The sequence below is a fragment of the Salmo trutta genome, chromosome 12 (assembly GCF_901001165.1).
Source record: "Salmo trutta chromosome 12, fSalTru1.1, whole genome shotgun sequence".
Taxonomy (NCBI): domain Eukaryota; kingdom Metazoa; phylum Chordata; class Actinopteri; order Salmoniformes; family Salmonidae; genus Salmo; species Salmo trutta.
The window spans coordinates 96,608,034-96,620,460 of record NC_042968.1 but is presented as its reverse complement, the minus strand read 5'-3'; the positions used below and the strand labels follow the sequence as shown (position 1 = coordinate 96,620,460).

General features: G+C 46.6%; 1 protein-coding gene across 1 annotated transcript in view; it reads right to left on the bottom strand.

The window, feature by feature from the left end:
• Positions 1–9,312: 9,312 nt before the first annotated feature.
• Positions 9,313–12,427, bottom strand: part of c1qc (complement component 1, q subcomponent, C chain) — a 12,683-nt gene continuing 9,568 nt past the window's right edge. The window contains exon 5 of the mRNA XM_029770424.1: positions 9,313–10,504. Within this exon, the coding sequence (XP_029626284.1) occupies positions 10,370–10,504 (135 nt within the window). The 3' untranslated portion in view covers positions 9,313–10,369. The remainder of the gene's footprint in view (positions 10,505–12,427) is intronic.

The window sequence follows — 12,427 nt, the reverse complement described above, 5'->3', positions numbered from 1 at the left end:
CCTATTAGCTATACAGCTGTACTGTCTTACCCCTGAACACGTAGCCTATTAGCTATACAGCTGTAATGTTATACCCCTGAACACATAGCCTATTAGCTATACAGCTGTAATGTTATACCCCTGAACACATAGCCTACTAGCTGTACAGCTGTAATGTTATACCCCTGAACACATAGCCTAGTAGCTGTACAGCTGTAATGTTATACCCCTGAACACATAGCCTATTAGCTATATTTCTGTAATGTTATACCCTTGAACACATAGCCTATTAGCTATACAGCTGTAATGTTATACCCCTGAACACATAGCCTATTAGCTATACAGCTGTAATGTTATACCCCTGAACACATAGCCTATTAGCTATACAGCTGTAATGTTATACCCCTGAACACACAGCCTATTAGCTATACAGCTGTAATGTTATACCCCTGAACACATAGCCTATTAGCTGTACAGCTGTAATGTTATACCCCTGAACACATAGCCTATTAGCTATACAGCTGTAATGTTATACCCCTGAACACATAGCCTATTAGCTATACAGCTGTAATGTTATACCCCTGAACACATAGCCTACTAGCTATACAGCTGTAATGTTATACCCCTGAACACATAGCCTATTAGATATACAGCTGTAATGTTATACCCCTGAACACATAGCCTATTAGCTATACAGCTGTAATGTTATACCCCTGAACACATTGCCTATTAGCTATACAGCTGTAATGTTATACCCCTGAACACATACCCTATTAGCTATACAGCTGTAATGTTATACCCCTGAACACATAGCCTATTAGCTGTACAGCTGTAATGTTATACCCCTGAACACATAGCCTATTAGCTATACAGCTGTAATGTTATACCCCTGAACACATAGCCTACTAGCTATACAGCTGTAATGTTATACCCCTGAACACACAGCCTATTAGCTATACAGCTGTAATGTTATACCCCTGAAAGAGGGGAAAATATGAGACATGATTCACACTGACATGTAGCCTGTGGGACTGTTGAAGAATTGCATAAAATCATTAACTCTTTACATACAGTACCAGTCAAAAATTTGGACACACCTACTCATTGAAGGGTTTTCTATATTTTGACTATTTTCTACATTGTAGAATAATATGTGAAGACATCAAAACTATGAAATGACATGTATGGAATCATGTAGTAACCAAAAAAGTGATAAACAAATCAAGATCTTTTTAATATCTGAGGTTCTTCAAAGTAGCCACCCTTTGCATTGATGACAACTTTGCACACTCACGGCAGAAAATATTCAAATTTTTGGTGACTTTAATATTCACATGGAAAAGTCCACAGACCCACTCCAAAAGGCTTTCGGAGCAATCATCGACTCAGTGGGTTTCATCCAACATGTCTCCGGACTTACTCACTGCCTCAGTCATACTCTGGACCTAGTTTTGTCCCGTGGAATAAATATTGTGGATAATAATGTTTTTCCTCATAATCCTGGACTATCGGACCACCATTTTATTATGTTTGCAATCGCAACAAATAATCTGCTCAGACCCCAACCAAGAAGCATTAAAAGTCATGCTATAAATTCTCAGACAACCCAAAGATTCCTAGATGCCCTTCCAGACTCCCTCCACCTACCCAAGGATGTCAGAGGACAAAAATTGGTTAACCACCTAACTGAGGAACTCCATTTAACCTTGCGTAATACCCTAGATTCACCCCTAAAAACAAAACACATTTGTCATAAGAAACTAGCTCCTTGGTATACAGAAAATACCCAAGCCCTGAAGCAAGCTTCCAGAAAATTGGAACGGAAATGGCCCTACACCAAACTGGAAGTCTTTCAACTAGATTGGAAGGACAGTGCCGTGCAGTATCGCAGAGCCCTCACTGCTACTCGATCATCCTATTTTTCCTTTCAACTTAATTGAGGAGAATAAGAACAATCCAAAATGTATTTTTGATACTGTTGCAAAGCTAACCAAAAAGCAGCATTCCCCAAGAGAGGACGGCTTTCACTTCAGCAGTGATAAATTCATGAACTTCTTTGATGAAAAGATCATGATCATTAGAAAACAAATTACGGACTCCTCTTTAAATCTGCGTATTTCTCCAAAACTCAGTTGTCCTGAGTCTGCACAACTCTGCCAGGACCTAGGATCAGGGGAGACACTCAAGTGTGTTAACCTGTTTAGGATAGGGGACAGTATTTTCACGGCCGGATAAAAAACGTACCCGATTTAATCTGGTTATTACTCCTGCCCAGAAACTAGAATATGCATATAATTATTTGATTTGGATAGAAAACACTCTAAAGTTTCTAAAACTGTTTGAATGGTGTCTGTGAGTATAACAGAACTCATATGGCAGGCCAAAACCTGAGAAGATTCTATACAGGAAGTGCCCTCTCTGACCATTTCTTGGCCTTCTATAGCCTCTTTATGGAAAATAGAGGATCTCTGCTGTAACGTGACATTTTCTAAGGCTCCCATAGGCTCTCAGAAGGCGCCAGAACGGGGAATGATGACTCTGCAGTCCCTGGCTGAAAAACAGTAGCGCATTTGGATAGTGGTCGATCTGAGAACAATGAGACGGGCGCACGCGTGCACATGAAGAGTCCATTTTACATTTTCAGTCTTTGAACGAAAACGACGTCTCCCGGTCGGAATATTATCGCTATTTTACGAGAAAAATCGCATAAAAATTGATTTTAAACAGCGTTTGACATGCTTCGAAGTACGGTAATGGAATATTTGGCATTTTTTGTCACGATACGCGCCGGCGCGTCACCCTTCGGATAGTGTCTTGAACGCAAGAAAAAACGCCGCTATTTGGATATAACTATGGATTATTTGGAACCAAACCAACATTTGTTATTGAAGTAGAAGTCCTGGGAGTGCATTCTGACGAAGAACAGCAAAGGTAATCCCATTTTTCTTATAGTAAATCTGAGTTTGGTGAGTGCCAAACTTGCTGGGTGTCAAAATAGCTAGCCATTTTAAAATCTGACACCACGATTGAATAAAGGAGTTCTGTATCTATAATTCTTAAAATAATTGTTATGTTTTTTGTGAACGTTTATCGTGAGTAATTTAGTAAATTCACCGGAAGTTTCGGTGGGTATGCTAGTTCTGAACGTCACATGCTAATGTAAAAAGCTGGTTTTTGATATAAATATGAACTTGATTGAACAAAACATGCATGTATTGTATAACATAATGTCCTAGGAGTGTCATCTGATGAAGATCATCAAAGGTTAGTGCTGCATTTAGCTGTGGTTTTGGTTTTTGTGACATATGTTAGCTTGAAAAATGGGTGTGTGATTATTTCTGGCTGGGTACTCTCCTGACATAATCTAATGTTTTGCTTTCGTTGTAAAGCCTTTTTGAAATCGGACAATGTGGTTAGATAAAGGAGAGTCTTGTCTTTAAAATGGTGTAAAATAGTCATATGTTTGAAAAATTGAAGTTTTTGGATTTCTGACGTGTTTGTCATTCGCGCCACGCCCTATTGGCGCTAGCGGAACATCTAGATGTAAGAGGTTATTTAATACTATATCTCTTGACACAATGATGAAAATAGTCTTGGCTTCTAAACCTTCAAGCTGCATACTGGACCCTATTCCAACTAAACTACTGAAAGAGCTGCTTCCTGTGCTTGGCCCTCCTATGTTGAACATAATAAACGGCTCTCTATCCACCGGATGCGTACCAACCTCACTAAAAGTGGCAGTAATAAAGCCTCTCTTGAAAAAGCCAAATCTTGACCCAGAAAATATTTTTAAAAACTTTCGGCCTGTATCGAATATCCCATTACTCTCAAAATCTTTAGAAAAGCTGTTGCACAGCAACTCACTGCCTTCCTGAAGACAAACAATGTATACGAAACGCTTCAGTCTGCTTTTAGACCCCATCATAGCACTTAGACTTCACTCATGAAGGTGGTAAATGACCTTTCAATGGCGTCAGACCGAGGTTCTGCGTCTGTCCTCGTGCTCCTAGACCTTAGTGCTGCTTTTAATACCATCAATCACCACATTCTTTTGGAGAGATTGGAAACCCAAATTGGTCTACACGGACAAGTTCTGGCCTGGTTTAGATCTTATCTGTCGGGAAGATATCAGTTTGTCTCTGTGACAAATCAACTGTAAATTTCGGTGTTCCTCAAGGTTCCATTTTAGGACCACTATTGTTTTCACTATATATTTTACCTCTTGGACGTGTCATTCGGAAACATAATGTTAACTTTCACTGCTATGCGGATGATACACAGCTGTACATTTCGATGAAACATGGTGAAGCCCCAAAATTGCCCTCCTTGGAAGCCTTTGTTTCAGACATAAGGAAGTGGATGGCGGCAAATGTTTTACTTTTAAACTCGAACAAAACAGAGATGCTAGTTCTAGGTCCCAAGAAACAAAGAGATCTTCTGTTGGATCTGACAATTAATCTTGATGTTTGTACAGTCGTCTCAAATAAAACTGTAAAGGACCTCGGCGTTACTCTGGACCCTGATCTCTCTTTCGATGAACATATCAAGAATATTTCAAGGACAGCTTTTTTACATCTTTGTAACATTGCAAAAATCTGAAACTTTCTGGCCAAAAATTTATCCATGCTTTTGTCACTTATGGACTAGACTACTGCATTGCTCTACTTTCCGGGTTCCTGGATAAAGCACTAAATAAACTTCAGTTAGTGTTAAACACTGCTAGAATCTTGACTAGAACTAAAACATTTTATCATTTTACTCCAGTGCTAGCCTCTCTACACTGACTTCCTGTTAAGGCAAGGGCTGATTTCAAGGTTTTACTGCTAACCTACAAAGCATTACATGGGCTTGCTCCTACCTATCTTTCCGATTTGGTCCTGCCGTACATACCTACACGTACTCTACGGTCACAAGATGCAGGCCTCCTTATTGTCCCTAGAATTTCTAAGCCAACAGCTGGAGGCAGGGCTTTCTCCTATAGCGCTCCATCTTATGGAATGGTCTGCGACGAACCGCCCTTGCTGTCTCTGCCTGGCCGGTTCCCTTCTCTCCACTGGGATTCTCTGCCTCTAACCCTATTACAGGGGCTGAGTCACTGGCTTACTGGTGCTCTTCCATGCTGTCCCTAGGAGGGGTGCGTCACTTGAGTGGGTTGAGTCACTGACGTGATCTTCCTGTCCGGGTTGGCGCCCCCCTCGGGTTCGTGCCTTGGGGGAGATCTCTGTGGGCTATACTCGGCCTTGTCTCAGGATGGTAAGTTGGTGGTTGAAGATATCCCTCTAGTGGTGTGGGGACTGTGCCTTGGCAAAGTGGGTGGACTTATATCCTGCCTGGTTGGCCTTGTCCGGGGGTATCATCGGACGGGGCCACGGTGTCTCCCAACCCCTCCTGTCTCAGCCTCCAGTATTTATGCTGCAATAGTTTGTGTTGGGGGGCTAGGGTCAGTCTGTTATATCTGGAGTATTTCTCATGTCTTATCCGGTGTCCTGTGTGAATTTATGTATGCTCTCTCTAATTCTCTCTCTCTTTTTCTCTCTCTCTTTCTCTTTCTCTTTCTTTCTCTTTCTCTCTCTCTTCTCTCGGAGGACCTGAGCCCTAGAACCATGCCTCAGGACTACCTGGCCTGATGACTCCTTGCTGTCCCCAGTCCACCTGGTCATGCTGCTGCTTCAGTTTCAACTGTTCTGCCTGCGGCTATGGAACCTTGACCTGTTCACTGGATGTGCTACCTTGTCCCAGACCTGCTGTTTTCAACTCTCTCTCTCTACCGCACCTGCTGTCTCTAACTCTGCTATGAAAAGCTAACTGACATTTACTCCTGAGGTGCTGACCTGTTGCACCACTGTGATTATTATTATCTGACCTTGCTGGTCATTTATGAACGTTTGGACATCTTGGCCATGTTCTGTTATAATCTCCACCCGACACAGCCAGAAGAGGACTGGCCACCCCTCAGAGCCTGGTTCCTCTCTAGGTTTCTTCCTAAGATTCAACCTTTCTAGGGAGTTTTTCCTAGCCACCGTGTTTCTACACCTGCAATGCTTGCTGTTTGGGGTTTTACGCTGGGTTTCTGTACAGGACTTTGTGACATCGGCTGATGTAAAAAGGCCTTTATAAATACATTTGATTGATTGATTGCATTTTAATGTCGGACATATCTCGTTTTTTAAAGTTCCTAACTTGTTTGATGAGATTATTCAAGATTTGCTCAGGGGACTCCATATGGAGCCCCGACCCCAAGTTTGGGAACCACTGTACTAACCTCTCTGTCTCTCTGTTGCTCTCTCTCTCTCCCTCCCTCCTCTGCTTCCCCCTGCATGCATTGCAGCCTGCCTCAGCCTCACCGCTAAGCACAACATCTCTGTCTGTCTCTCCAAAAGCAAAGTTATTAGTAGAACTTAGCGGCGTATATTCTGCTGAAGTAGGCTCTGTTTAACGTCAACTTTTTACTTCATCCTTCTAGTTGGTTAAATAATACTAGCCAGAGGTCTTCAGCATTGGTTAGTGCTGTCTAGGTTACTTGGTATGTCCCTACCTTAAACCTAACCCCTACCCTTACCCTAACCATAAACCTTACAATTTTAAATGTCTACTTCAATTAGACGTCCCAAGGATTCAGAAAAGCATGTACCCTTCAACATTATTGCAATAGAAGTCTCTGCCAGCAGCTAGCTACCTGACTGACTGACATATCTATAAACAACTATTTACCAGTCGTGCACTCATTCTCCGAGAGTCATATTTATTTTTTAACTCACCACCATTACCAGCCTTACGACCAGGAATATGACTTTCCGGATCGGATCCTTTGTTCGTACCCCCCAGGTCAATTGAACTGATTCCTGAGGCTGATCAAAAGTTACTCTGAGTGGACTTCTAGTCCAACTCAGGAGGCGCGCACACCACCCACTGCTTCCGAGTATATTACTCGCTAATGTTCAGTCTCTGGATAATAAAGTTGACGAGCTCAGGGCGAGGATTTCCTTCCAGAAAGACATCAGGGATTGTAACATACTCTGTTTCACGGAAACATGGCTCTCTCAGGATATACTGTCTGAGTCCGTACAGCCAGCTGGGTTCTCAGTTCATCACACAGACAGGAATAAACATCTCCCTGGGAAGAAGTAAGGGCGGGTGTGTATGTTTCATGATTAACAACTCATGGTGTTATTGTGACAGCATACAGGAACTCAAGTCCTTTTGTTCACCCAATTTAGAATACCTCACAATCAAATGCCGCGCACGCCTCCAACTCAATCATCAAGTTTGCAGACGACACAACAGTAGTAGGCTTGATTACCAACGATGACAAGACAGCCTACAGAGAGGAGGTTAGGTCTCTGGTAGTGTGGTGCCTGGAAAACAACCTCTCACTCAATGTCAACAAAACAAAGGAGATGATCGTGGACTTCAAGGAACATCGACGAGACAGCAGTGGAGAAGGTGGAAAGCTTCAAGTTCCTCGGCGTACACATCACTGACAAACTGAAATGGTCCATCCACACAGACAGTGTGGTGAAGAAGGCGCAAAAGCGCCTCTTCAACCTCAGGAGGCTGAAGAAATGTGGCTTGGCTCCTAAAACCCTCACAAAATTTTACAGATGCACAATTGAGAGCATCCTGTCGGGCTGTATCACCGCCTGGTACGGCAACTGCACTTCCTGCAACCACAAGGCTCTCAGAGGCTGTAGGTGTCCTCCAGGTGTCCTTCCATTTAAAAATGGAATACTAGTCACTTTAATAATGTTTACATATTTTGTATTCCTCATCTCATTTGTATATACTGTATTCTATCCTATTATACTGTATCTTAGTCTATGCCGCTCTGACATTGCTCGTCCAAATATGTATATATTCTTAATTCCATTCCTTTACTTTGGATTGGTGTGTATTGTGAACATTGTTGTGAAATTGCTATATATTACTTGTTAGATATTACTATACTGTTGGAGCTAGAAACACAAGCATTTAGCTAGGTATTACAGCACTGTTGGAGCTAGAAACACAAGCATTTAGTTAGATATTACAGCACTGTTGGAACTAGAAACACAAGCATTTAGCTGGGTATTACTGCACTGTTGGAGGTAGGAACACAAGCATTTAGCTGGGTATTACTGCACTGTTGGAGGTAGGAACACAAGCATTTAGCTGGGTATTACTGCACTGTTGGAGGTAGGAACACAAGCATTTAGCTGGGTATTACTGTTGGAGCTAGAAACACAAGCATTTAGCTGGGTATTACTGTTGGAGCTAGAAACACAAGCATTTAGCTGGGTATTACTGTTGGAGCTAGAAACACAAGCAATTAGCTGGGTATTACTGTTGGAGCTAGAAACACAAGCATTTAGCTGGGTATTACTACACTGGAAACACAAGCATTTTGCTCCACCCTCAATAACATCTGCTAAGCACGTGTATGTGACAAATACAATTTGATTCGATTTTTTTGCACCTCTCGCAAACACACTGTCAGCAGTCGAACAGCTTCTCTAGTTTTGCACAATTCTAAAATAGTGCACTATATAGGGAATAGGGTGCCATAGGGCTCTGGTCTAAAGTAGTGCACTATATAGGGAATAGGGTGCCATCGGGCTCTGGTCTAAAGTAGTGCACTATATAGGGAATAGGGGCCATAGGGCTCTGGTCTAAAGTAGTGCACTATATAGGGAGTTGGGGCCATTGGGCTCTGGTCTAAAGTAGTGAACTATATAGGGAATAGGGGCCATAGGGCTCTGGTCTAAAGTAGTGCACTATATAGGGAATAGGGGCCATTGGTCTCTGGTCTAAAATAGTGCACTATATAGGAAATAGGGGCCATTGGTCTCTGGTCTAAAGTAGTGCACTATATAGGGAATAGGGTGCCATTGGTCTCTGGTCTAAAGTAGTGCACTATATAGGGAGTAGGGGCCATAGGTCCTGGTCTAAACTAGTGCACTATATAGGGAATAGGGTGCCATAGGTCTCTGGTCTAAAGTAGTGCACTATATAGGGAATAGGGTGCCATAGGGCTCTGGTCTAAAGTAGTGCACTATATAGGGAATAGGGTGCCATTTGAAACACAGCATCGTGGACTGCAGGGTTGGGCCAATTCTATTTCAATTCAGGAAGTACACTGAAATCACAACACCAATTCTGTTCAATGGTTTAAAACAAGGAAAGTTTGGTTAACTTTCTGAATTGACTGGAATTTAAATGTATTTGACCCAACCCAACCCTGGTGAAGATAACAACGGTAACCATGGAGATTGTTCCTGTTCAGCATAAAAACACAGTTGATCCTGATTAATTTAATCAAAATGCCTTTAAAGCGATGGATAATAACAACACCAAAACTCATGAGTTAAAACGCCTTTATTGTTCAAAACAAGAATAATAGAAGTACATTATTAAGTAATTAATTAATTGATTGGATGGATGGATGGAGGGATAGAGAGATGGAGGAGTGGATGGAGGGATAGAGAGATGGAGGAGTGGATGGAGGGATAGATATATATATATAGTGAGGGTAGAGCAGGAAGTCAGAGAATAGACTGTTCCCTTCAGGAAGCCAGAGAATAGACTGTTTCCTTCAGGTTAGTGAGGGTAGAGCAGGAAGCCAGAGAATAGGCTGTTTCCTTCAGGTTAGTGAGGGTAGAGCAGGAAGCCAGAGAATAGACTGTTTCCTTCAGGAAGCCAGAGAATAGGCTGTTTCCTTCAGGTTAGTGAGGGTTGAGCAGGAAGCCAGAGAATAGGCTGTTTCCTTCAGGTTAGTGAGGGTAGAGCAGGAAGCCAGATAATAGACTGTTTCCTTCAGGTTAGTGAGGGTAGAGCAGGAAGCCAGAGAATAGACTGTTCCCTTCAGGTTAGTGAGGGTAGAGCAGGAAGCCAGAGAATAGACTGTTTCCTTCAGGAAGCCAGAGAATAGACTGTTCCCTTCAGGTTAGTGAGGGTTGAGCAGGAAGCCAGAGAATAGACTGTTCCCTTCAGGAAGCCAGAGAATAGACTGTTCCCTTCAGGAAGCCAGAGAATAGACTGTTCCCTTCAGGTTAGTGAGGGTTGAGCAGGAAGCCAGAGAATAGACTGTTCCCTTCAGGTTAGTGAGGGTAGAGCAGGAAGCCAGAGAATAGACTGTTCCCTTCAGGTTAGTGAGGGTTGAGCAGGAAGCCAGAGAATAGACTGTTCCCTTCAGGTTAGTGAGGGTAGAGCAGGAAGCCAGAGAATAGACTGTTCCCTTCAGGTTAGTGAGGGCAGAGCAGGAAGCCAGAGAATAGACTGTTTCCTTCAGGTTAGTGAGGGTTGAGCAGGAAGCCAGAGAATAGACTGTTTCCTTCAGGTTAGTGAGGTTTGAGCAGGAAGCCAGAGAATAGACTGTTTCCTTCAGGAAGCCAGAGAATAGGCTGTTTCCTTCAGGTTAGTGAGGCTTGAGCAGGAAGCCAGAGAATAGGCTGTTTCCTTCAGGTTTCCCCGTCATGCCGTTGTAATCGTTGGTCTCTAGCCACACCTCCTGATCCTTCTTCAAGTACGTAGCCAGACCCCCCGAACTCACCTGGAGAGGGGAGGGGGGGAGGAGAGGGAAGGAGAGGGAGGAGAGGGAGGGGAGGGAGAGGAGAGGGGGAGAGGGGGAGGAGAGGGAGAGGAGAGGGGGGAGAGGGGGAGGAGAGGGAGGAGAGGGAGAGGAGAGGGAGGAGAGGGAGAGGAGAGGGGGAGGAGAGGGAGAGGAGAGGGGGAGGAGAGGGAGAGGGAGAGGAGAGGAGAGGGGGAAGAGAGGGAGAGGAGAGGAGAGGGGGAGGAGAGGAGGAGGAGAGGAGAGGGGGAGGAGAGGGGAGGAGAGGGGGAGAGGGGGAGGGGAGGGGAGGAGAGGGGGAGGAGAGGGGGAGAGGGGGAGGAGAGGGGAGGAGAGGAGAGGGGGAGGAGAGGGGGAGAGAGGGGAGGAGAGGGAGGGGAGAGGGGGAGGAGAGGGGGAGGAGAGGGAGGAGAGGGAGAGGAGAGGGAGAGGAGGAGAGGAGAGGGAGAGGAGAGGGAAGGAGAGGGAGAGGAGAGGAGGAGGAGAAGGAGAGGGGGAGGAGAGGGGGAGGAGAGGGAGAGGGAGGAGAGGAGAGGGGGAGGAGAGGGAGAGGAGAGGGAGGAGAGGGAGGGGAGAGGGGGAGGAGAGGGAGATGAGAGGGGGAGGAGAGGAGAGGGGGAGGAGAGGAGAGGGGGAGGAGAGGGAGGAGAGTGAGAGGGAGGAGAGGGAGAGGGGAGGAGAAGGGGGAAGGGGGGGAGAGGGGGAGGAGAGGGAGGGGAGAGGGGGAGGAGAGGGGGAGGAGAGGGAGGGGAGAGGGGGAGGAGAGGGGGAGGAGAGGGAGAGGAGAGGGAGAGGAGAGGGAGGAGAGGGAGGGGAGAGGGGGAGGAGAGGGGGAGGAGAGGAGAGGGGGAGGAGAGGAGAGGGGGGAGGAGAGGGAGGAGAGGGAGAGGGAGGGAGAGGAGGAGAGGGAGAGGAGAGGGAAGGAGAGGGAGAGGAGAGGAGGAGGAGAAGGAGAGGGGGAGTAGAGGGGGAGGAGAGGGAGAGGGAGGAGAGGAGAGGGGGAGGAGAGGGAGAGGAGAGGGAGGAGAGGAGAGGAGGAGAGGAGAGGGGGAGAGGGGGAGGAGAGGGAGAGGAGAGGGAGGAGAGGGAGGGGAGAGGGGGAGGAGAGGGAGATGAGAGGGGGAGGAGAGGAGAGGGGGAGGAGAGGGAGGAGAGGGAGAGGGAGGAGAGGGAGAGGGGAGGAGAGGGGGAGGAGAGGGAGAGGAGAGGGAGGAGAGGGAGAGGAGAGGGGAGGAGAGGGGGAGAGGGGGAGGAGAGGGAGGGGAGAGGGGGAGGAGAGGGGGAGGAGAGGGGGGAGAGGGAGAGGAGAGGGAGAGGAGGAGAGGGAGAGGAGAGGGAAGGAGAGGGAGAGGAGAGGAGGAGGAGAAGGAGAGAGGGGAGGAGAGGGGGAGGAGAGGGAGAGGAGAGGGAGGAGAGGAGAGGAGGAGAGGAGAGGGGGAGAGGGGGAGGAGAGGGAGAGGAGAGGGAGGAGAGGGAGGGGAGAGGGAGAGGAGGAGAGGGAGAGGAGAGGGAAGGAGAGGGAGAGGAGAGGAGGAGGAGAAGGAGAGGGGGAGGAGAGGGGGAGGAGAGGGAGAGGGAGGAGAGGAGAGGGGGAGGAGAGGGAGAGGAGAGGGAGGAGAGGAGAGGAGGAGAGGAGAGGGGGAGAGGGGGAGGAGAGGGAGAGGAGAGGGAGGAGAGGGAGGGGAGAGGGAGAGGAGGAGAGGGAGAGGAGAGGGAAGGAGAGGGAGAGGAGAGGAGGAGGAGAAGGAGAGGGGGAGGAGAGGGGGAGGAGAGGGAGAGGGAGGAGAGGAGAGGGGGAGGAGAGGGAGAGGAGAGGGAGGAGAGGAGAGGAGGAGAGGAGAGGGGGAGAGGGGGAGGAGAGGGAGAGGAGAGGGAGGAGAGGGAGGGGAGAGGGGGAGGAGAGGG